At 64.7% G+C, this 22904-nt stretch overlaps 4 protein-coding genes across 4 annotated transcripts; 1 reads left to right on the top strand and 3 right to left on the bottom strand.

Moving 5' to 3' along the window:
* Positions 1 to 30: 30 nt before the first annotated feature.
* On the bottom strand, positions 31 to 5392 carry CHLRE_06g259050v5 (uncharacterized protein). Its single transcript, XM_043062759.1, has 10 exons — positions 4956 to 5392; positions 4715 to 4750; positions 4332 to 4553; positions 3960 to 4193; positions 3408 to 3550; positions 3122 to 3200; positions 2887 to 2966; positions 2384 to 2597; positions 2097 to 2174; positions 31 to 1890 (listed from the first exon to the last, which is right to left on the bottom strand). Exons 1-10 carry the CDS (start codon positions 5019 to 5021, stop codon positions 1669 to 1671), a joined length of 1374 nt encoding a protein of 457 aa, XP_042923465.1. The 5' UTR covers positions 5022 to 5392; the 3' UTR covers positions 31 to 1668.
* A 1520-nt stretch (positions 5393 to 6912) lies between these two features.
* On the top strand, positions 6913 to 11968 carry CHLRE_06g259000v5 (uncharacterized protein). Its single transcript, XM_043062758.1, has 8 exons — positions 6913 to 7460; positions 7686 to 7811; positions 8167 to 8230; positions 8445 to 8766; positions 9030 to 9180; positions 9371 to 9430; positions 9789 to 9931; positions 10117 to 11968. The coding sequence occupies exons 1-8, from the start codon at positions 7212 to 7214 to the stop codon at positions 10244 to 10246; spliced, it is 1245 nt and encodes a 414-aa protein (XP_042923464.1). The 5' UTR covers positions 6913 to 7211; the 3' UTR covers positions 10247 to 11968.
* A 172-nt stretch (positions 11969 to 12140) lies between these two features.
* Positions 12141 to 18222, bottom strand: CHLRE_06g258950v5 (uncharacterized protein). The gene is made up of 9 exons (XM_043062757.1): positions 17766 to 18222; positions 17175 to 17433; positions 16386 to 16768; positions 15357 to 15799; positions 15039 to 15155; positions 14606 to 14725; positions 14155 to 14381; positions 13301 to 13896; positions 12141 to 13101 (listed from the first exon to the last, which is right to left on the bottom strand). The coding sequence occupies exons 1-9, from the start codon at positions 17955 to 17957 to the stop codon at positions 12661 to 12663; spliced, it is 2778 nt and encodes a 925-aa protein (XP_042923463.1). The 5' UTR covers positions 17958 to 18222; the 3' UTR covers positions 12141 to 12660.
* Positions 18223 to 18273: 51 nt separating this feature from the next.
* Positions 18274 to 21072, bottom strand: CHLRE_06g258900v5 (uncharacterized protein). The gene is made up of 5 exons (XM_043062756.1): positions 20846 to 21072; positions 20632 to 20672; positions 20012 to 20086; positions 19428 to 19477; positions 18274 to 19296 (listed from the first exon to the last, which is right to left on the bottom strand). Exons 1-5 carry the CDS (start codon positions 20956 to 20958, stop codon positions 19198 to 19200), a joined length of 378 nt encoding a protein of 125 aa, XP_042923462.1. The 5' UTR covers positions 20959 to 21072; the 3' UTR covers positions 18274 to 19197.
* Between the last annotated feature and the right edge of the window lie 1832 nt (positions 21073 to 22904).

Here is a 22904-nt window from a genome sequence, read left to right as displayed (position 1 = left end):
GTGCGGAGCCGGTCCGGCGGTCCGATGCAGGAGGCAAGGCAGCTCATAGGGCAGCAGCAGTCGTGCATCGTACATGCAGTGTTGTGGGCAGCAATCTTGCCCGCTTGCACTCTGCACGCGAGGCGTGCTTTGAGCCAACACCAACCCCGGCATGGGAAGACGCGATCAGCTGCAGTCTCTGGCGGACTGGCTTGCTGCCGATACCAAGGGCAAGGGACTACGCCAACCTGCCCCCTTACCCTGTCCCATCGCGTTCCTGCCAACTTCCTACACCTGGCCAGCCGCAGGCGTCCATGCATCCCATGGCAACGCAAACACACAATCCAAGGTACCTCTCTTTTCGTCCTGCCACGGAGTCCTGCGTCTCTACCCCAACCCATTCAAGTAACACATACAAATATCTGTTCACAATCAACCCGTACGCTGCAGCACCGTGTTAGCAAACATGGCAATGCGCCGCAGCGCAAACTGTGCAAACAGCAAACAAACTGAGACCCGCTGTCCCCCACCGACCGACAATTCTCTGATGCTCACACTTCGCCCTAAAGCCGTAATTATACTGTGACCTACCGTATCTGAGGCTCACGCATATCCCCCCTGCATCTTGATGCCTATTGCTGAGTACTGGGAAGGGTGGACCCGCCGCCCTCCGCGCTCTGCAGTAAGTGCCACACAGACCTTGCATCCTGCGGCTCGCTACACAGCCCGTCCTGCTCCCAGCGCCACACGGCTGCCGGCCCTGCCGGTTCCTGCCTATCACAAGCAAACACGCGACAGCAGCCTTATTTATGTCCATCCCACGTTGGCGGGACCGGTAACCCGGTGACACTGGCGCAATGTATCTCCGTAACTCAGGTGCCCCCACGCCATGCCAAGGCACATGATCACACCTGCTCAGATGCCTGCACAGGACCCCCCGCTTTATCTGTACGGATGAAGCACACTTCATGGACGTGCCCTCATGTGGGCATGGGCCCCCCAGTGTCCACGACGCCGTACACAGCAAAACCTCCCACCGACCCGTGTGCACCCTGGACCTCTCCTTGCGACATGTCTTTCTAAGCGCCACGTTCTCTGACACCTATGTCACGCATGCACCGGCTACACACCGGCACCACCACCTGCCCACCCTCGCGGCACTAGTCATGGAGTCACGGGTTCGAGGTGCGGGCTAGGACTAGCACCGCCAACAGGCTGCAGCCGCTCAACACGGAAGACTACGGTAATACGGTAAATTTGGCGAACATAATCACGGAGACGTGCGCATCGCCCCTGGCGCGAATAATGTAAAGCAATAACATGGCATGAAGAAAGCTTGGGCACCACGCGCCTCCAGTCCCCGTGTACCCATCTGCGCACACGAGAACACACTAGGCGCGCCTTCGGCGCACTGCACTTTCTGGGGGGTGCAGCAGGGTTGTGTTCGCATGTTGTGTTTCTCGCATCTACCATCGCAACCAATCATGTGCGCACTCGCTCTTGCAGCTGCACTGCACGTGTTGCCCCCAGGGCAATAACGCAGCAACCTTTACTGCGTCCTCAAGGTGCTACCTGCAGGCAGACACCTTGCTGCAGTGCTGCTGGCTCGCCCACGTGCCGCCTCTCTAGGGCGCCTCTCTAGGGCCGCATCGCCGCCGCCCACTGCCTCTCCCTGGCTCGCTCTCGCGCTCACGTGAGGAAGGTCACGCCCGAGCCGCCGTTCTGCGCCTCATCGAAGAGCCAGTGCTGGAAGGGCAGGAAGGTGGACACGTTGAAGCGCCGGTACTGGCCCTCCTTGTTGCTGCGCGGCCGCCAGTAGTTGGGCACGTGCATCAGCAGCACGCAGTCTGCGGCCACCACCTGCTGCTCGCCGCGCGTTGCGGCGCCCTCGTGCACAAAGAACAACACCACCTGCACGTGTGGCGCGTAGGTGTGACGCGTTGTGCGTGTGCCCGTGCGCATGTGTGCGTGTGCGTGCGAGTGTAAGTACAAGGGACAAGGAATTGCGTACGTGAGCGCACTGGGTGGGGCTGTGGCGTTTTGTGCCGCAAGCTGTGATGGCCAAGCGCGCAGCTCTTGCCCCTGCACCGCAGCCCCACAGCCCCGGCCGCACGCACCTCGCCCGCTGGCAGCACGATGGGCTTGTTGTGCATGTTGTGCGTCATGGGAGTGGGCTTACGTCGGTCGTATTGCGCCTGTCGGGGAGGCAATATCAGACGTGAAGGGACTTACAAACAAGTGTAGTATATGATATGTGACTGTGCAAGCTTGTTGACCTTGCAATCTGCCAGTGCTCGCACAAGCGCGAACGCCTACAACTACCCAAACCACAAGTGGCTTCGGCTGCTCCTGTCCCTGCCGCTTCCAAACACGCGCCAAGCAAGCACGCCTCGGTTGCGCCCACCAGCGGGTGCCGCGGCGGCGCCTGCGGGTCGGCTGTGTTGGGCATGGCCGTCCACAGCGCCGGCTCGTCGTCGGGCGGCACCGCGCTGCTCAGCATCTCCATGCGCTGCAGCGTGTGGATCACCACCGGCCGCCCGCCGTCGCCGGCGGTGCGGGGGACGCACCGCGCGTATGGCTCCGGCCAGCGCGCATCGGGCTTGGTGCCGTACAGGTACCTGGGGGCAACAGTGCGGCGGCAGGCAGTGCGGCGGCAGATCGTGCAGAAGTGGTGCGGGAATGTTGTGAGGGGAGGGTGTGTGTCTGCGCCCGATGCACAGGTCCCTCAGACGTGGGTAAAGCCCACTGACCACAGAAGCGCAAGATGCGCGGTTGGGGAGGGAGCGAGGGAGCATTGAGCCCAGCACCCCGCGCAGCGCCACAGCCAGTCCGTGTTCCATGCCCGCCCTCGCCCCTAGCCCTCGCCCCTGGCCCCGCCTCCTGCCCCCTGCGGCCCTGCTCACTCACTCGTCCAGGTCGCTGATCATGAGCGCCACATTGGTGCCGCACGCTGACAGCCCCAGCAGCGCGTGGCTGGCGAACAGCGCCTGCGGCCCACACGCCAGACGACCGCACGCAACCACGTCACATGCCATGCCGCCTAGCCATGTCTGAGCATGCAAAGCAAGCATGTCATAGCAAGCACCACCCCGTAACCCCAATGTGCAAACGCACAGACGAACAGACGCACAGACGCACACACCTGGTCGTAGTTGTAGCCCAGGCTCCGGCCCCGCCCGTCATCCGCGTGGTTGCGCTCCGAGTAGTCCCACTCCACCAGCCTGCAAGGCCACAGCAGTGAGAGAGGTGTGAGAACGTGGGAGCGCAGGAGCAGGGGCTGCAGACCCGAGACAGCGTGCGCCAGCTGCCGCAGGCGCAGTCAAGCGCTGTCGAGACAGCCGTATCCAGGACAGTCGTATCCGCCAAAGTGGAGAAGCTGCCGGCTGCGGCTCTCGGCCCCGCCCCGCACGGCACCGCTGCGCCCCCACCTGAGGTGCCCCGCTGTGAGGTAGGGCTGCAGCGCGGGCACCCGGCGCAGGTAGTGCCGCTGCACCGCGTCCGTGTACAGCAGCAACCCCGACATCCCCATCGCCACGTGGTACGCCAGGTAGTGCACCGTACGAATGGCGACCTGCGGCAGGGAAGCCAAACAGGATCAGCTCGCTCCTGTCAGTGGGATGTGGTGGCGGTGGCCCTTAGCGCGGCACCACGTGGCAGTGGGTTGCACCTCCTTTGCATGCGGCCTACGTTTCTGCTGAGTGGTATCCCGTGCAGCACCACAATGCCGCCGCCCGGGCCGCAGGCAATGCCCGGGACCCCGTGCCGGGACCCCCCGCCCCTGCAAGGACAGCCAAACCCCGGCCCTCGTTTTGACCCTGGACACGTCGCGCTCGGCCTCCTTATGATGTCTCTTTCCCCAGCCGATACGTGCCCACTCCCAGACTGGCGACACATGCACACTCTGTCCCATCTCCCACCTGCCCCTCCACTACAACCAAGTCCCCACCCAGTCCGCCCGCGCCCCTTCCCCTGCAGCTTGCCTGCTCCATGTGCCCGCCCCAGTCGCGCGTGCTGTGCGCGTGCCGCGGCGGCCCGATGGCGGCCCACAGCGCCGGCGAGGAGTCGGTGTGTCGGTCGCGCGGTGCCAGCTCCTCGCACACCGACATCGGCCGCAAGTCGTCACTGTTGTCCACACCGCGCCTGCCGCCGTCAGCGCCGCCCTCCAGCGGCACACAGAAGGGCGCCTTGTGTCCTGGGTAACTCTTCTCCAGCAGCTGTGAAGGGCACGTGTGTGCAGTTGTGTGCTTAGACAGTAGAAGGGAGGGTTACTCAGACATTGCTTGCGATCAAGTGTGTGTATGAGTGTGTGCTTGTGTGCTCCGCCTGACCCACATCCGCCCCAGGCGCCCCACCTTGAAGCACGTGACATTGGCATACTCCGGCGGCAGCTCGAATCGCAGCGAGTAGGGCCGCAGCCACTGCGCCTGCACCCGGCTGAGCAGCTCGGGGCCGCTCTCCAGGCGGGCTTCCAGAGTCGGCAGCGGGTCCGGCCCCTCCAGCACCAGGCGCGGCTGCCAGGCGGCCGGGTCCACCGGCAGACGCAGGTGACCGAAGAGCCGGAGGTGCAAGTCGCCCTGAAGGAGCGCAGGGACGGAGGGGACGTGACACAGCACCGCATGTTGAGTGAGCGAGCAGCAAGTTGTGAGCCACAGGCTGCTGACCCCCACTGACTGGCCCCACCCAGATCACCAGAGCATGTTGGGTATCCCTCCTGTGCATGCGCCGCCGCTCTCACCGTGTAGTCGACCCACAACATCACTCTGAGCGCTGCCTGCAAGAAATAAGGCAGCTCCAGGTCTCGTGTGTGTATGTGGAGCGCAGGACCATACAGCCGCGCTATGATGGCGCGTATGTGGCTAGCGAACCGGTGGCACTAACCGGCAGCTGATGCCAACCTTCTAGCTGCGCCAGTGCCTCGGTGCCGCCCGCAGTCCGGTATCAGCCCGCAGACCTCCTCGTTAGCTACCACCACGCACCTGCTGCTGGTGCGGCAGGCCGAAGGCGACGTCTTGGCCGCCCACTCTACGTGCCCACGCCTGCATTACGACCGTAGCTGACCGCTTTGGCTCGGCTTGAGCGAGCGGCGCGATCGCGAACATTTTAGGGAGCTGCACCACTCCAAGATCGCTCGACCATGCTGCACGGCCGGTATGGAGCAACGAGGCTAGCAGGCAGAGCAAACAAATGGACGCTGCCGGACGCCGCTCCAAATACATGGTCAACTGTTCCAAATAAATCTATCAAGTGTCTCCATATGTCGTAACAACTAGGCAAGCTGTGGGTGGACGAACAGTTGGGCTCGCGAGAAACTCTGGAACCCAAGCGATGGGCACGCGATGGCGCAGCTCCGCAGCCTCCTTCTCCTCGACGCCTCGGCCCCCTCCCACAAGTATTAACGCTTGCAGCTGTCATCTCTGCCTAGTTTCGCTTGGATGGTCTAGTTTGGGCTGGTAATCCCTCCCCCCACACCCACCCACCCACCCACCCACCCACACACACACACACAACTCAGCTCGCCCAAGCAGTCCCAACCCCAGCCTACTGTACTCACACTCCAGCGCCAGCTCCAGCGCGCGACACCAGCAAACCTTCCGCTAGCCGCACTCAGTCCTTACGGCGCGCGACGCAGCTCTGACCCGAACTTCAGCCGCGACATTCCCAATATTCCAACCCGCGGCTTGATCACACTCCGATTGTGTTTGTTTGGCAATTGCATTCGGCTCGCCCGCCACCAATCGCTTTTCTGCCTTGCACCACACACAACTCAGCTCGCCCAACCCCAGCCGGGATCCCCCCTTCCCCAGGGCAGACCCATTTCCGCGACATTCCGCTGCCCTCCCGTAGCGCGAGCGTGCTTTGCTCGCTCAGTTTCTCCACGCGTGCTTGCCGCCAGGGGGCCGGTGTTTCCCCCCCCCCCCGAGGCATAGTCGAGTCTGAACAGCTCCTTCTCTGATGAGACGCCGTTCTCAACACCGTTCTCAGCGCCGTTCTCAGCGCCGTTCTCAGCGCCGGCCCGCTGTCTTATGCGGGTATGATATGGGCAGTATATGCGCGCTGGCGGGCTTCTCTGAGCGGCGGTCGGCGGAGCGGAATGTCGGAATTTCGCGCGCCGTAACGTGCCGGACGCAGCGGATACGGCCGCTCTGGGAGCGCTAGCGATGGATTTGGTTGAGCTTAGCGAATGTGTATTCAGAGGGGCTCGTATGGAGGCGAGGGCCTGCTCGGAGCGCGCGGCCGTCGCGAACTTCGGTGAATGCCGTCGCGGGCGATGGGCCCCGCGAGTCTGGAGTCCACGCGCCTGGCTCGCATCCTATGACGCAAATGATGTCACCCAATGCCGCGGTACACAATAGGCGCAAAAACGTCGCGCGCCCGGGAGCGCTACAAATGTCACGGATGCTCAGTTGCAGTAGTTCACGCACCCTCCCACCCTCCCATCCCCCCCGGCGCAGCGGCTTGCCCACAGCCGCGGCATATGTAGAGTATGTAGATTTCGAGTCAATGCTCGCGTGCTTATGCGAAGCCCCCCCTGCGGCAATGCCTCAGCATGCGAATTGCAGCTGTCCACCAATTCATCCCTCCGGCCCCCGGCGTAGCTGGTCGTCCCTACAAATGCAGCCCGCGTGCACATGATTGACGAGTGTTGCGGAACTAATGCGTACGCAGACCAAATGTGCAGCGAATGCCAGTGTCCCAAGTACTTTCACACCCTGCATGCAAACCCAGGGGCAAGGCCGGACCGAAGGGACGGCCAGCCCCCCAGCCACGCCTAGCCGAGGGGGGGGCCTTAGATCGTGAACACAACAATGAGCATCGATAATGTAGCTGTGGGGGTTGGGTCTGGTCGGGCATCTCGTGTGGCGTCTTGGTTGCCGCCGGGCGGCATCTTAGTTGCCGATTGGTCGTAGAAGGTGAGTCTTAAAGCCTATGTTTACATACAGCGCCTCACAGCTTATCTAGCCCCAGCTGGTGCCTTCGGCCTCCCGGGTTTCTTCGTGCCCAATCCTGTCCGCAGTTGCAGGCGTCCAGGTCTCGTCCTTGAGCCCCCACGGCTCTGAAACTCTTTAAAGGATGTCCTTAAGTAGCCTGTGTAAGCTGTTGGCCATGGAACACGCACTACGCTAGTGCACGGGCTTAACCATCCAGCTTCTTGAGCAGACCATTGGCCTGAAACCCAAGGCCTGAACTAATGCAACATACCGAACAGCCGCCTTAGCCAGGCAGCGGCAACCATGGCGGGAAATAGCACGCTATTTAGGATGTGGGTTCTGCTGACACTTGCCGCGCGTGCGGGCCATGTGCTCGGGCAGCCGGATCAGTTAGACGTTGTTTCAATGGCTCTGAAGGTCAGCTGCGTCAACCGGCGCATGGTGGACTCTTTAGATAAGTTTCTGCAGCCCCGACCTCGGCGATTCCACATCGTAGCCCCGAAGGGCTGCGACCGCTTTGAGCGATACAGCAGCAAAGTGCGGTGCTACCTGGTGAGTGGTCGGCGTGAAAGGTCACCCACGCGAGTAGTCGGCGTTACAGCCCACCCCCGCCAGCAACGTCCGTAATACCCCGAAGCCCAAACAAACGGCTGCCCGTCCATGTCTCCCGCCTTGCCACTCCTGCTCGCCTCCCCCTCGCCTCCTGAATAATGGTGTGGCTGTACCCTGTGGCCCCCCTGTCGGCCGTGCCCGCATCGCCTACTCACCCATCGCCAGGAGGACGCGCTGGTCCCCAACCTGACCAGCGCTGTGGTGAGGGGCTGGCTGCACGACCGCTTCTCGCAGCGGCCGGCCGCCGACCTGCAGCGCGTGCTGGACCGATCCACCTGGTTCTACCAGCAGGTGCGGGGCGGAGGGCGGTTGGGGGGGGCTGGCGGGTGTGCGAGGAGCGATGTGCGGCGGCACGCGTGCAGCGGTCGACTAAAAGCGCAGCGGCCTGCAGCCCAGCGCCACCTCACACAGCCGAGCCCCTCATGCCCACAGCGGCACTGGCACGGCGTCGGACCCTCCTGGTGGTTCACCGGCGTGCCCCCAATACAACCTGCAACCTCCCTCACTGGTGTCGGCTCACCTGGTAGTAGAGCCGAACCCAGCGACTCGCCCCGCCCCGCCCATGCCTGTTCCCCTGTTCTGCTTGTTCTGCTTCCTTGACTCAGTACGGTTTGGAACACACGCCCGCCACCCCCCCCGCCTGCAGTTCCTCAAGCTGGCTGTGGCTCAGTACATCCCCGACCTGGCGCAGCACTTCCTCATCTTCGACAGTGAGTGCGCGCCACTGACGCCGCCTGCCACCCAGTGCCTGGTACAGGGGGCGGGGCGGTGGACGGGCCGCGACCATGGGCCGCGACCATCTGACCATCTACAGTCACGGCCTCCTCCGCACCGTACCCGCAACCGCCACCTCCAACGCCCCTCCCCTCCTCCGCACCGCCTCCCCTCCTTTGCCTCCCCTCCTCCGCCTCCCCTCCTCCGCAGGTGACATGATTGCGCTGCACCCGCTCACCTGGTTCCTGCCACTCAACGCCGACCCCGCCCGCATCACCGGCGCCGCCCTCGTGTCGCCGCCGCTCAACGTGTCGGCCACCTCCGGCCAGCCCCTGCCGCCCCTGTACCCAGCCGCAGGCGCTGCGGCCACACGCGCCATCGCTGCCGGCAACACGACCGCCGTCACCGCCGCCGCCTCCAACTGCACCAACCCGCACCCCTTCCTGACGCTCATCCACGTGGGCGGCTGGAAGCCCCACGCCGGCTACCAGCACACCTACCAGCTGCTCACGGGGCGGCCCATCATACCCAGGTGGGGGCGCCGGGCGGGCGTTGGGACTTGCGTGCTTGGGGTCGGGTGTTGGGGCCCGGGCATGGGGGCGAGGCATGGGGGCGGGTTCACCCGTGTCAGTGCTTTACGTCATTGCCACTCCTGGGCAGCCCAGCCGGCGCGCCGCACCCTCTGCAATCGGCCCTTGACTGCCCGCCGCACACGCATCGCCCCACCTGCCCGCCCGCCTGCCTGCCCTCCCGCCCGCCTCCCCCTCTCCACCCGCCACCCGCCCCGCCCCGCAGCCCCTCTGACGGCTCCAGCCTGGTGACGCACCACATCCTGGTGTACAAGCCCTACATGGCGCAGTTCCTGGGCAACATCACCGGCCCGCAACACGCCGGCAAGCACCTGGGCTGGGCCATGTCGGTGCTGGACGCGGTGGCGGCGCTGCGGGTGGGCGCGGGCGTGTGTGTGGGCGGGCGTGTGCCGGGGCAGGCGCTCCGTGTGTGACATTGCCGCACACCGTGTGGCGCCGGACAGGAGTCGACCCGAGGAATTGCGGCGCTTGCAGCGGGGGGGAGGTTCTGGCCTGCCTCTCTGCCCTGCGCCTCTGAAGCCTGCCTGGTTGGCTTGTTCTGTGCAGGAGATGGGCGAGGTGAATGTGGGCTTCTCAGAGTACTGGTCCTACCTAAGCTGGGTGCAGGTGGGTGCGGGTGGGACAGGAAGGGTGGGTGGGCGGGAGCGAGGGCGGGGGCGGGAGCGGGGGCGGGAGTGGGGGGCGGTGGACTCTGGCTTGTTGGGGGGTGGATCAGGGCCATGCGCACGTTCCGATGCGGGCCGACGTATGCCCCACGCCCGCCCCCCTAGTTACTGCCGCAGCCTGCGCCCCGGTTACTGCCCCTTGCTTACACACGCAGACACCTGCGCGCGAACACGCACAATCAACCCGCGCACACCCGAACCCCCCAAGATTGCCTGCCGTCTACCACCTCCTTAACTAATCATGAATGTAACCTCCCCTCACACTCCAAACCCCACCTCGCACACGCCCGCGCCCCCAGGACAACTACCCCTGCACGGTGGCGTTCGCCCGGCGGCGTGAGTGGACCCGCACACCCGCCACCGCGCCCGCACCGCTGCCCATCTCCGTGACGCCGGCCCGGCAGCGCAAGCTGATCGAGCACATACCCATCTGCTGCCCCACGTGAGTGCGTGCATGCGTCAAAGATAGGAGGAGCGGTCGGGGCAGTGGGCGGCGCTTCACGGAGTGCTGGATGCCCCGACTGCGCCACAGCTTGGTAGCGCTCTCACACGCCCGCATGCTGACATAAAGGCTTCACCTTACCCCCACTTCCACCCGCCCCCCCCCCCTCTGCTGCCCACCCCCAGGGCCAGCAACCTGGAGGCCACGGCCGGCGCGGGCTGGCTGTTCACGGGCTACGAGCTGGGCCACCACCACCACTGCAACTACCACCACCCCGTGTTCGAGCAGGGGTACGCAGACTGGTTCCTGGACTAGCGGGGGGGGGCGGCGGGTGGGCAGGAGAGGGGGCTCCCACGTGTCCCTGAGGAAGGTCGTTAACGAATGCGGTACATACCGGCGTCCAAGGGGGGTCTGGCGCTGATGGGGGCTCTTGCCGACTGGGGCTCAGACGGAGGAGCGCGGGCGCAAGGCGGGAGTGGGGTATACGGGTTCACGCGAGGGCACGGGGGGGCAGTGACAGGGTGCGGCCGGGACAGGCGGCTGCCGGGCGGGTGGCGTGAGAGGGGGGCGACGCCCCGGTGTGTGTGTGTGTGCGTGCGAGAGAGAGGCTTGCATTGACAGAGGTAGGCGCCGTAAATTTGCGGTCGCCACGCATTCTTGCTTGCAATTCTGGTTGGGTGGATGGCCGCGTATGCGTCCGCCCGCTACCCTGCTAACACTAGGAGGACGGCACCGCGTCAGCCGGCTGCTGGCTGTTGAGTCGCACCCATGGGTGTGCGAGCTGCAGGGCTGGCAGGGCTGCGGCGATGTCTATTGGGGTGCTAGGTGGGCCTGTGTTTGAGCCGGCCCGGGTGGAGGTAATTACACGTGTGGAGAGGCTGTGCATTGAGATTGAATCGAATAGCTGAATGCTGGAGTGCCATTGATGAGAACGGTGACAGTCAAGTTTATCATGCAGGGCTGAAGAGGTAAGAATTGGTGCATTCCAGTCGGACAGGAGAGCAAAGGAGGTTATGCGTGGTGGAGGACACGGCACTTGAGACCGGTTTGGATGCATAGCGCTGGGGTGGAGGTGGCTGTCATTCGGTCAGCTGGTGCGCTGCGGCCTGGATATTCCTGGGCCGGCTGCGTGCGGCTAAGCACCGCGGGGCCGGGCTGTTGATGCGCGCGGGGCAGTCCGCGACATGTGCGGGTGTGAGCGCCCGGTAGCACCTGCGAATTCTGGGTGTTCGGTGTGCGCAATGTTATTCCTGATTGACGTGTTTGCGCAACGGCGTGCGCGCGTGCGCCCGTTTCATCACAATGCCGCTTTGACATGGCACTGGTTGCATGCACTGATTGCATGCGTTCTGTGCAATTGATTTGAGCACTAGGTGTACAGTAGGCAGGACTGCTGTGTTGGCTTCAGGAGCTATGGGACAGGCCCGTTCAGGGCCGTGAGGCGGGGGAGCGGGCGCGCGGGGCCATGGACGGGATGCGTTTCATTACACCGCCACAAACTACTCAAGACCTCGAAAGCAGAACTTTCCAAGTGCGGAAGGCGTGTGCGGACCCTTTGTCTTTGAAGCACGTGAGGAAAGAGGGGACGGCAGATGGATCCTATTTTCAATTTGCCCCGTGTGTGTGTGTCAGAGCGTGGAAGCGGTACGTGTGTGTTAGAGCGCAAGGAAAGAGACACGCAGGACAGCGTGTGAGGTGGGGGCGTGTTGCGGAGCAGGTACAGGGGGCACAGTTGCGTTCCAGGCAAATGCGTGCGACCGGTACCCAGGTGCAGTACGGTACGATGCAGGCGCGTTGGCAAGGAGAGGAAATCGGTGACGGAGTGGCTGGTGGCGGCGTAACGCGCTGTGGTTGGGAGGTATGCTGATGCGCTAGCTGCGCTCGCGTGCCAGGAGCGCGGCCAGACGACAGCAGTCTACACACATGATGACGACGTGTGTCAGAGGTCACATGGAAAGGTAATGCGTGCCGGTGTGTCTGTGAGCGCACCAGCAAGTGCAAACGACTGGATTGTCGGTGCGTCAGCACGTCCAAGGACATCAGCGGGCGCGGCGGGGGGGGGGGGCAATGCAATGATGGCAGGTCCTTTAGTCCATGCAGGTCGCCGGGCGGGGCTGTCCGCTGTCGGACAATGCGCTGTGGGAGCGCGGCGTATCAGCTCGGGAAGCCATCTAGCTTGGCGGGTAGCAGGCCGAGTGCGGGATCTACGTGCGGGATAGGGCGGGATACCTGGGGATGCGTCGCGCAGCTGCCGTCAGCGTGTCATGTTTGCGGCTGCAGACTTCACGCGGCCGCCTGTCCGAACTGCGCGGCTCTCTCAGCTGTGGATCAGCACAATAAAGCTGCGCAAGTCCATGTCAGGTTGCAGGTAGCCCGGATGGCATGGGGCTGTACCCGGTGCATTAACCCACCAGGAAACGCTGACACTGGACCAGCCCTCGCTCCGCAATGACCACGTAAACACCACAAGCACAGCCGCCGGTGATACTGTTTCCCGTCACATCCACATGTCTACACACATTTTAAGCATGTTCTGGAATCCCGCAGTCCTTTTCTCGTTCGTTGGTTGGTTCGATGCAAAGACCCGCGTTGCCTCATTCATTCGGCGACCCCTACCTAATTAGCAACAGACACAAGCTCACCGCGCTCACTCTCTTCGACACGCACTGCTATGCTACAGGTTATAAATATCCTCGTCACTCCTCACTGACGCCAGAGCTGCACGGGCCTCAAGGCAGCTGCAGCTGCTCGCGAACGCTCCTCCGGCGGGACCGCCCGCTGCTGCCGGACGTGCTATGGGCCGACGCGTCGGACGCGGCCGCCTCAGCCTCCTGCAGCGGCGCCACCTCCTGCTCCACCTCCACATCCTCAGCCGCAACACGCCGCCGCCGCCCGGCGGGTGCCCGGGGCGGCCGCGGCGGCCGCGGAGGGAACTGCGGGAAATTCGGCCCCTGAGGCCGCGGTGGCAGGCGAGGATTGGCGGGCGGCGGCGGCGGCGTCTCCGGCGGCGGCGGCGGGGAGGGGTTGGTCGGGGGCGGTGGCGGGCTGGGCGCATCGGGCGGCGGTGGCGGAAACTCGGGCGGCGGCGAGGGCGGCGGCAGGTCGGGCGGTGGCGCTTCTGGCGGCGGCGGTGAGTCCGGCAGGCCTGGTGGAGGTGGGCTTGGCGGCAGCTGCGACACGAGGGGGGGGGGCAAAGAGGGTCAGTATGGGTTATCACGGGCCAGCGACCATACGGTAGTGATATGTACAGTGCAATCGTGCAAGTGTAGTATGAGCTGTACATTACAGTGCATAGCGCGATTGGTGTGGACTGTGGAGCCCTGCCATTACGTGACTCATTTACATGCGGTGGACATGGGTGGCACTCACGTCGGGCGGGGGAGGGCTGGGTGGTGGCGGCGCGTCAGGCGGCGTCGGCGCGTTCGGTGGCGACGGACTGGGCGGTGGCGGCGCATCCGGCGGCGGGGTATCCGGTGGCGGCGGGCTGGGACCCTCCGGCGGCGACGTCGGTGCCGGCTCGGCCGGCGGCGGGTGCGGCGGCGCGATGGGCGCCGGTGGTGACGGCGGGCTACTTGGGTCCGGTGACAGCGGCATCTCGGGCGGGTAGGGGCCCCACGGCTGGCGCGGCGTGAAGGGCGGGCGCGGCTTGGGCGGCGAGGGTGAGGGCGGCGGCGGCGGCGGGGTGGGCGGCGCGGGCGGCGGGCGGCGGCAGGCGGCAGCCGGCAGCGACTGCCCCGTGTACTGCACCAGGCCTGCCTCCTGGCCCAGGCAGGGCGTGGCATCGAAGGTGATGGAGTCGACGCAGGAGAGGTTGAAGTAGGAGGCCAGGGTCTCCACGTTGACCGGCATCTTGGCGTTGGACACGAAGCGCGCGGCGTCGGCGGGTGAGGCCAGCACGCCCGCCACGGACACCGTGTCGCGCGCGGCGTTGAGCGTGCAGGCGAACGTGCCCACCACGTTGACGCCTGCAGGGCGGGAGGGCGGCGGCGGGGCGGGGCGTTAATGGGGCGGAAGGTGAGGGCATGTGGGAAGACGCACGGCTTGCGCCGTCGCGGCGGGTGGTGCCGCACGGGAACACAGCTGGACATGTGCACACGCTTGTCAGAAGCGCGGCTGTGAATACCTTGTGGCTTGTCATGGACACCGTATTTCTGTTGTATTAACAAAACAACTCTGCCCTCCCCCCTGCCCGCTAGCTAGCCGCCGGCGCCCCAGGTTCTCACCCTTGAGGAACATGATCTCGTTGAACACCAGCAGCGCGTCGCAGGTGGCGTACATGAACGACACGCCCTGCTTGAACACGGCTGTGGAGGCCGTGCACACCGTGGGCGGCGGAGGAGAGGGAGGCGGCGGCGGCGGAGGAGAGGGAGGCAGCGGCGGCAGCGGGGAGGGCGGCGGGGGCGGCGGCGGCGAGGGCGGCGGCTGGCAGCTCATGCCGGGCAGCACCACCCTACGTGTGTGTGTGTGTGTGGTAGGGGTGCAGTGTGGGCACGGCGTGGGCGGGTGGGCAGCGACCGCAGGTGAAAGCAGGCAGCGGGTTGCTCAGCATCTGCCTGAGCCCACACAAGCACGCCGTCAAACCCTGATCCCCCTTTCCCACTTGCCTGTGTACCTCCCGCCCGGCACCTACCGCGCCAGCCCCCCTCCCCCGTCCCCCACCGCGCCCCTCCCCACCTGCATCCGGGCGCCTGGTCGGCACTGCCGCACACACTGAAGGCGGCGCCGGTGCTGTCGCTGTAGTGCGCCAGGGAGCCGCAGCCCACAGTCATGGCGCCCAGCAGCCCCTCCCACGTGCTACATGGGGCAGGAAGGGGGGCAGGAGGGGCGGAGGAGCAGGGGCGGGCAGGCAGAGGATTGAGATGTGTCAGACAGGTGCAGCGGGCAGGCAGAGGATTGAGCTGTGTCAGACAGGTGCAGCGGGCAGGCAGAGGATTGAGATATGTCAGACAGGTGCAGCGGGCGGGTGCTTGTGTGTCAGGGGCAAGGAGGCCAGCTGTAGACACCGAGTATGTGAGTGTGGACATAAAAGCAGGCGCAGACCCTGTTCCGCACAGGGTGGCCCGTCCCGCAGCCCCGCCCCAGCCCCCCTCGCCCATGGACGACTCACAGTGGCTGGACCATGCCGCCGCTGAATGCGGACAGGCCGTCAAAGGTCAGGAAGGTGAGCTGGAAGGTCACGTCGGACCCCACACCCAGTGAGCCGGGCCGCGACTCGCAGTTGAACCTGCGGAGGGAGAGCGAAATGCGCACAGAGTCTGTCACGCCTGCCTTACACCGTAGTACTTCATGCATGCCCAACCACGGCGCTCCCAAGTATCCGGGCGTGACGCCTCCCGCCTCACCGCCCCTAGGCATGCTCCAGCACAGGCCCACAGCTATGCCGGGGCCCCGCGCCCAGTACCCCTCTCGCCCCCTGGCTGCCCACCTGGCGGCCCGTGTGGCGTACAGCGGGTACAGCTGCATCACCGCCTGCGAGCACTGCTCCGCCTGCAGCAGCGACCGCAGCGGACTGCGCACAAGCAGCGTAGCCACCGGCCCGCCGGGAGGCGCCGGCGGCCACGGCGGCGGCGGCGGGCTGGCGGGCGGCGGGTAGGTGGGCGGCGGCGGGTAGGTGGGCGGCGGGTACAGACCCAGCGGCGCTGGCGGCGACACCTGCGGCTGCGGCGGCTGCGGCGGGTAGGGCGGGCGGTCGGCGCCGGGCGGCGGCGCGGGCTCCCAACACCCGGTGCGCACGGGGCCCACGGCGATGGCGCCGGGGCTAGGAGCGGCGGCGGCGGAAGGGAAGCGGGTGGTGATGGTGACGGGGGTGGCGGCGGCGGAGTCCAGGCCGCAGGTGTCGGCGGCGGGGCGCGCCAGCAGCACATCCAGCTGCGGAGGGGGGTGGGAGGCGGGGCGTGCATGAGGCGCGGGGCGCGAGGCGACATCCAAAGATGTCAAAAACACCTTCCAACACACAGTTTGTGTCTCTCCCTAACCCTATGTGAGGCACTCAAGACGCCGTGCTTAGCCAGAGAGGAGGCGTCAGCACGCCTGCTGCAGCTGGGTTGCATCGACCTCGCAGCCACGCCCCGACCCATATCCTTCCCACCAGCCGCAGGTGCTGCCACGGTGTGCGCCTTACGTCACCTCGGCCAAACTCAATCCGGAGCGTACTAAGAACCCCGCGCCACCCTGCCCCACCCCACCCACTGCCCACTGCGCTCCTGCCTCGCCCGCATCCCCGCCGCCTGCCCCGTGCAGTCTACCCATGCAGTGGCCAGGCCTTCTGACCCCGCGAGCGCCCACACCTTCCTGACCAGCTGACCCCACGCCCCATCTGGACTCGGGACCCGCTGCCGCCGCCCCCGCGGGTCAAACCAAACCCCCTCCGGGCTCTTTGGATCTGGGTCTTGCTTTAACTGGGTTCGGGGCGCACTACGCCCTGCCGCCGCTCCCCTCCTCCCAGCCGCCCCACCTGAAGTGAGAAGTAGAGCGCCGCCGCCGCCGCCAGGTCCTGAGGCGGGCAGCTGCCCGCACCCACACTCGGCAGGCAGCTGCACACGGGCGCCCAGCCGCCAATGCCGGCGCCCCCCACACTGCTGCTGCTGCTGCTGCTGCTGCTGCTGCTGCTGCTGCTGCCGCTGCTACTGCCGCCTGCGGGCGCCACTCCGGACTGGTAACTGGACAGCGGGTTACACACCGCCGCCAGGTCCACGGACCAGGTGAAGCAGCTGTACGGCGGAGTGCTGCTGCTGCTGCTGCTACTGCCGTTGGCGGCGGCCGGCGGCGGCAGTAGCTGGGAGTACTGCGGCAGGGGGCCGGGCAGTAGCTGGCTGGACAGGAACAGCGAGGCGCTCGCTGCGGGCGGTGGGTGGCGGGGGCGGGATGGCGGTCAGTGGCAGTGCGGGGGACGGGTGGGCTCGAGCGGAGCACCAGGTGCCCCCCCTGGCCCCCTGCCTCCTGGCCCCCTGCCCCTTGCCCACGCGGCAGCCGTGGTGCCAGCGGCACACGTGCAGCAAGCGGCAGCCCCTAGCCCTCCAGGTGTGCATGTGGTACAGGAGGGGCTGCAACAGGGCCCGGCCCAGCCAGGGCTGCGGTGCCATTGGCGCGGTGTGGTGGCCCTCATGCGAATGGCTGCCACTCACTGCAAGCGACTGCCACTCACTGCCTCACCATTTGCTCCGCCGCTCCCCTCCCCCTCCCCCTCCCCTCCTAGCGCTCGAAGCCCTCTCCGCCCTGTCCGCGCTCTCCGCCCGCTGCTCACCTTCCCCGGGCGTCTCCCTGTACAGCACCACCGTGCCGTCCGCCGTGCCCAGCGACACGGACACGTGCAGCAGCGAGCTGTCGTACAGGCGGTACAGCGACACGGTGCCCAGCTGCCGGCCGCTTCCGTCACTTAGCGGCAGCTGCGTGACAGCTGCCGGCCCGCCGCACACGTCGAAGGACGACACGGTGAAGGGGAAGGTGCCGGCCGGCCCCGGCAGCCGGCACACGTCCGCATCGCCCCACCACGAGTCTCCCGTCTGCAGCGAGAGCACACAGCAGTGTCAGCGGCAGCAGCACATCGTGCCGGTACGGCATTTGAGGGGCGGTGCTCAGGTGGCGCCGGATGCACCGGTGAGGGTGGTTGACGCAGCGTACCAAGGCTAAAGCGCGTGCGCACGACGCTTACAAGCGTGTGGACCACTACCGCAACTGATAAAGTCACCGACGCAACACGAAGGGCCGGGCACCTCAAAGCGTGCCTTCGGGGCTTCCCGCCAGCCATTGCAGAGTCAAAACCAAGTCGAATTCGTATGTGCCTCCGCGCGTTATGGTCATCGCGAGGATGTGCCACATATTTCACCTCTCTCACCTCGCATGACGTGCTTGTTTGGCAGGCTGTTGTGACCTGATGCAGTGGGCTGACCGCGCACCAGGGCGCGAGGCCGCTCGCCGCTGCTCTGGCCTGAACGATGAGCCCAAATCCAAGGCAAAGAAATAACGCTGCGGCATGCCATGCAGGCCACATTCTCCGCTGGCCGGCACCTTCGCGAGGCGCCTGCATTGAAGACTAACTCCGACGCTCACTAACGCCGAGCAGTCCGTGCCGGGAGTAAAGATTTATCACTGTTACTGGCCCATGATGTAAAAGGTTCCTGTTGTGCACATGAATTTCGCTCTGTTCTTGCGTCGTTGGCAATGGTTTCTACCGCTTGCGCCACCAAGCAGTCGTTCGTAACGATTTCAGTAAGTTTTAGCCGGCTCACTATAAGACATATGCAGCCCCAGGTATCAGTGCCGGCCTTTGCTGAGGAAGCTAAGCGCAATCGTTTCTATGTTGGAGTAACGGCGTGCACAAACGCACCAGAGGCATTCAACTTTCGTAGTAAATAACAGTACCAGACATATAAAAATCACAAATTCCATATCGGGTGGAACGATCGGGCAGCTGCCCGCCCGCCATTCGCGCGCTCCCCCCACCCCTCGCGCCGCCCCTGCCCTCACATCGCCGCCTCGGTGTCAGGCCGACCAACTCGAACTACTACCTTGCAAGTCCCCTTCCATCTTTACACTATAATGGGTTGGACGACACTGAGTCACGGACTCCCCTTGCTGGCTATGCCTGCCATCCGCCGTGCACCCCCAGTACGGTCCCGGAGCCTGAGCGACCGAGCGCACACCACACCACACCTTCTAAGGCCTCAGGTCAGCCGACGTAATTTCGATCCCCGGACATAGCCGGGGCTGCTCTCCACAAGTAGCCACGGTTTGATGGGGAGAAACGCCACGTCTGCACGATGCCACAGCCGCTAGGCAGCCCTCCGCTGACCCAGCGCATGGAGCCCACCACCAGACCGCCGCATCCCGCGAGTGGCAACTACGATGTACCCTATACCTGCTCTAAGCGCACAGTCCTGTAGCCAACCTGCCACACCAGTATCCAGTTTCCACAAGTATCCAGTGTCATCGCTGCGCTTGCTGTACCAAGCTCTGCATGTAGGGTGCCCATGCTCATTCTTGCGGCGATGGACCGGCACAGGCCGGTAGCACCCGCAGCCTGGCAACTGCCCGTCGTCGCCACTGCCTGCCAAACAACTACAACCCCACCCGCACACCACCAAGAAACACTCTAAGTACACACGGCAGGTGGCCGCACCCGGCACCTTCACTGCACGCGACCGTTTCCTTTTCGCGCACGAGGACAAACAAACCCCAACACACCACGAACTCGCCTCACTCAGCAGGCCTGCCACCCTCGCTGCCCCCTCCTCTGCCTCACACCCGTCGCCACCACGGCACAGGGCTCACGGCTTCTTAGTCGCCGCGGCCGCTGGCTTGCCCGCCGCTGGCTTGCCGGCATCCTTCTGCTCCTTCTGGTACTGCATGCGCGCCTCCGCCATGACCTGCGGCGCGGCCCCAGCACATGAACACATTGGGTGCTGGGTGGGCTCCGGGGTGCGGGTGCTAAGTGGCAGTCTGGCCCGAGCATACCTAACACCAACCTCCGGCGCCTTTCACAATACCTCCCACGCACCTCCAAGAAAGCCTCAGACGATGCTTTGAGCGTCATGCGGGACGCCACGTCTGCATTCGCGCCAGCGTCAGCAGCCATGACACGAGGGTGTTCAAACGCGCCCCGCGCAGTGGCCAGCAGGGCGAGTCACAGCTGCCCCAGTACGCCTGTCGCTGGTCAGCGGGGTCTCCCTGACTCAAAGCAGGGCCCATAGACCCGCTTCCCAAACCTCCACCCCGAGCCCCACACAGGCGCACCGCTCAAGCATTGCATATCGCAAAGTCCGCGTGTCCCCTATCTCGTGTTTTCTAACAAAGGCGCACCCGCTGCAGGCAGGCAGGCAGCACGCATGCTGCCGTAATGTTGCTATAATGCCCCTACTCCACTTCATGCCGCGCACCCATCGTCGCGCCGCGCAACAAGCCCGAGCCCCCCCCCCCGTGTCGGGCAGGAAGACCACTGCGCACCGCCGTTGGCAACGCACGCTGTTCGGCTGCCCCCCCCCCGCCGGAAACAGTCGTGACCAGCGCTGCCGCACCGCCACGCCTGCCGCGGCGCCAGGCTAGCGCCCGCCCGGCGTCCCTCCCCGTGCAAGCGGCCCTTACCATAGTCGGGCTCTCCCTCGTCGTCCGCCTCATCGTCCGTGATACCCGTGTGCTCCTCTCCCCCGGCCGCTTTGCCTGCGTCAAAGGGCACAGCCGCGGGTCGCCGTTACAGCATGTGCGACGAAGCTGAGCCGAAGCCCAGAAGCCAGGGCGGCGGCCACCGGGGGTGGCGGGGGTGTCCCTGCGCACACGCCACCAAAGAGCGGGCCACACGACGTCTGCATGCTCACAATCCCCGCGTCGGACATGCACCGATGCGCGGCCATGCATGGGCACCACTTCTGCCTGGTATGCACCTAACAGTTCAAGTAGAACGCGACGCAGCTTCGGAAGCGTCCGTTGCCGCAACAAGGACCGTCGCCCATCGCGCTGGGGGGGAGGGTGCCGCTGTGTAAGCTGGAAAGAGCACAGCAGCGTGCCCAACCGCATGGTTTGGAAACTCCATTGCGAATCGGACGGTAAAGGCATGTGTGTGTGTATGTGTGTATGTGTGTGTATTTACGTGTACGGTGCCTGGCATCCAGCGCTGACACCAATAGCACACCGCGCTCTTGGGCCGCGCCCGGCCGCGCTCGCCTTGGCAGCCGTACGATTTGGGGCACACACGAGCCAGGGCCTACCTGGCTTCATCTGCTTTTTAGAGGTACGCTCCTCCAGGTACCTGCAGCGTGCAGTCCATGTTCAATGGGCACTCTTGCCTGACGCGCACCCAGTGGCTGACACCCCACGCGTCCACGGCCAGCCTCGATAGGCGGATTCAACGGGGGTGTGCGGGAGGACCGGGGCAAAGCCCATCGTCGCAGCACGCGCAAATGCTGTCATGCATCAGCTCACTTGTTAATTTGGTTTTGTAGCGCCGCGTCATTCTTGGCTCCGGTGGGCGTGTCTACTTCTGCCTCTTCCTCCTCGAATAACAAAACACCTTTCTTGTCTTTTGGTGCAGCCATTTCTACCTAGGAAACTCAGCTCAAGTTGCCGGGCTGGAGCGTGCGACGGATGGAATTTCTGAGAGTGAAGCCGGTCACGCGCGTTGTCTCGCAAGCTGCGGTCGGGCGACGTTTATTGTGAGTTCTGGCATTCCGTCGCGCTTCGCGTTTACTGCGTGATTGTTCGGCACGCACACGACCACCCGTGTCCCCAACCTGTACCCCCCAAGGTTCCCCCTGTCCGAGGGCCCCCACCCGCCGCTCTTCCACCCAGCCGCCCGCCCACCCACCTGCCCGCCCACTAACCTGGGGCGGACCTCTTGCTCGGGGAAAGGGTGGCTGTCAACTATGGGTGTTTATGGTTGTAGGTAGCGGTCTACGAATCCTCGCTCTACGCTTCATCGTCGGATGCGTGTGGTGGTCATGGTGCGACGGACGCGCCGCTCTGCCCACCTGCTCCCTCCTAGTGTTGCTATTTAGTTGTCCGTTCCGTCTCAGTTGCTGTCTGCCGCGCCCTATGGCGCATGCTCCGGTAGCTTGGCTGCGTCCACGCCCTTCCTCTTGTAACCAATGCAATCTTCCTTGGCTTCGTCGCCTACTTCGCTGAGTTCCTAGTACTCACTGTCCGTTCGCTGTCCGCACGCCGCCTCCGCTGCACGCTGCAAGCACAGGCAAGCATGGGCTGCCCATAGCTACACATCATTTTGTGGTTGTCGCCCCCTCGTCTTGCGGCACTCGGCGTCACCATTGCTGCGTCATGCGCCGAATGCATTGCTGTTCAGCTGCGCAGTTATGCCGCCTCCCGCGCAGCAGCTTCTCCACTGCTCCGGCAGTCCACCGACTGCAAGGCAACGAGCCAGCCATGCGGCACGCCTGTTTATAGCCCACCCTCGCCAGCGGACTGTCACTGCCATGCCGACCGGGGGCGTCCGCGGCGAGGGCAATCCGAGGCTCACTCGCTCTCGCCGCGTTCCTACTTCCCACACGAAGCAACAATATGTGTAGTCTACCACTAGGTCAGACGACAAGAGGAACGGTGTAAGAGGGCTAGCGCTGAACAGACTGCCGGTCTGAAAGCTTCTCACAGCACGCACCTGGGCCGGACGTTTCTCCGCACTCCAATACGACCCCTCATGCTCGTGGCGCCGGCAGGAGCCGCACGTGGCCACGTGCCGGGATGAGTGGATTGCGTGCAAGCAGGTCATGTGCTCCCCTACAAGACGTCTCATGCAGTCGCCCTTGTGTGAGCCGCCGCTATATGGGTGCGGGGAACGTGGAGGCGACTGTAGGGGACACGAATTTCCGAATGGTACGGAGTGCAAATCGTCATCGAATTGCGGCGCAGCGCGAACACGAGGAGCAGAGCAGAGGGAGAATATGCCTGATGGTGGCAGTTCAGGGCCTGGCAGGGCTTGCTTATAGACCTTAACGCGTGCATCCGTCAGCCTTTGCGCTCTCCTACCGTGAAGGCCCCAGTTGTGGGTAGGCTTGTTCATTGGACCTCCCCGGTCCTTGGAAGCTTGAGCCTGCCCCTCCTACAGCAACTTGAGCCTGCCCCCCGAAGCATTGATATATAATCACAATAGAGTCACCACGAAGTGAGCAACGTGCCGTCAAACCCCACATGGCGTTGACTCTGGTGCACGGGCGGCTGCACAAAGGTTGCCACGTGAGACACGGCATGACCGCACCGTGTGGGCCCCGGCCGCCAGCGCTCGGCAATCCCTTACAGCAGCCCTGCTCATACTGGCATAATTGCTACCGGTTTGCTTCATATGCCAGGAGAAACCTGTCACGTGTGGTTGGAAAACCGGGTAGCACCTGTTCTAGAAGTGTTGTTTAACCGCATCTGGCGGGCGCAAGACGGAGATGAAAGTTTTCCGGAACAGTTCACAACCACAGTGCTGACGCCAATTTACAAGAGAAAGGGCGATGTGAAGACGCCCGGCAACTACAGGGGCATTGCA

The sequence above is a fragment of the Chlamydomonas reinhardtii genome, chromosome 6 (genome assembly GCF_000002595.2).
Source record: "Chlamydomonas reinhardtii strain CC-503 cw92 mt+ chromosome 6, whole genome shotgun sequence".
NCBI lineage: Eukaryota > Viridiplantae > Chlorophyta > Chlorophyceae > Chlamydomonadales > Chlamydomonadaceae > Chlamydomonas > Chlamydomonas reinhardtii.
The sequence above is the reverse complement of the archived record's forward strand: the minus strand, read 5'-3'. Positions and strand labels throughout refer to the sequence as shown.

Bases quoted from the DNA above. Each gene is read 5' to 3' on its own strand.
- CHLRE_06g259050v5 (XM_043062759.1), bottom strand. From the start codon at position 5,021: ATGCAGGCGTGGGCACGTAGAGTGGGCGGCCAAGACGTCGCCTTCGGC. The intron at 4,194-4,331 runs GTGGGGCGCCTG...TGCCCTTCACAG, and splicing joins CCAATGTCACGTGCTTCAAG to CTGCTGGAGAAGAGTTACCC. The intron at 2,967-3,121 runs GTGTGTGCGTCT...TGTGGGCCGCAG, and splicing joins TGGGCTACAACTACGACCAG to GCGCTGTTCGCCAGCCACGC.
- CHLRE_06g258950v5 (XM_043062757.1), bottom strand. From the start codon at position 17,957: ATGCAGGCGCCTCGCGAAGGTGCCGGCCAGCGGAGAATGTGGCCTGCA. The intron at 15,156-15,356 runs GTGGGCAGCCAG...CTCCCTCCGCAG, and splicing joins TACGCCACACGGGCCGCCAG to GTTCAACTGCGAGTCGCGGC. The intron at 14,382-14,605 runs GTGGGGAGGGGC...ACACACACGTAG, and splicing joins GACCAGGCGCCCGGATGCAG to GGTGGTGCTGCCCGGCATGA.
- CHLRE_06g258900v5 (XM_043062756.1), bottom strand. From the start codon at position 20,958: ATGGCTGCACCAAAAGACAAGAAAGGTGTTTTGTTATTCGAGGAGGAA. The intron at 20,673-20,845 runs GTGAGCTGATGC...TGCACGCTGCAG, and splicing joins CTACAAAACCAAATTAACAA to GTACCTGGAGGAGCGTACCT. The intron at 19,297-19,427 runs GTGCGTGGGAGG...GCCGCGCCGCAG, and splicing joins CGTCTGAGGCTTTCTTGGAG to GTCATGGCGGAGGCGCGCAT.
- CHLRE_06g259000v5 (XM_043062758.1), top strand. From the start codon at position 7,212: ATGGCGGGAAATAGCACGCTATTTAGGATGTGGGTTCTGCTGACACTT. The intron at 9,181-9,370 runs GTGGGCGCGGGC...TGTTCTGTGCAG, and splicing joins ACGCGGTGGCGGCGCTGCGG to GAGATGGGCGAGGTGAATGT. The intron at 9,431-9,788 runs GTGGGTGCGGGT...CCGCGCCCCCAG, and splicing joins CCTACCTAAGCTGGGTGCAG to GACAACTACCCCTGCACGGT.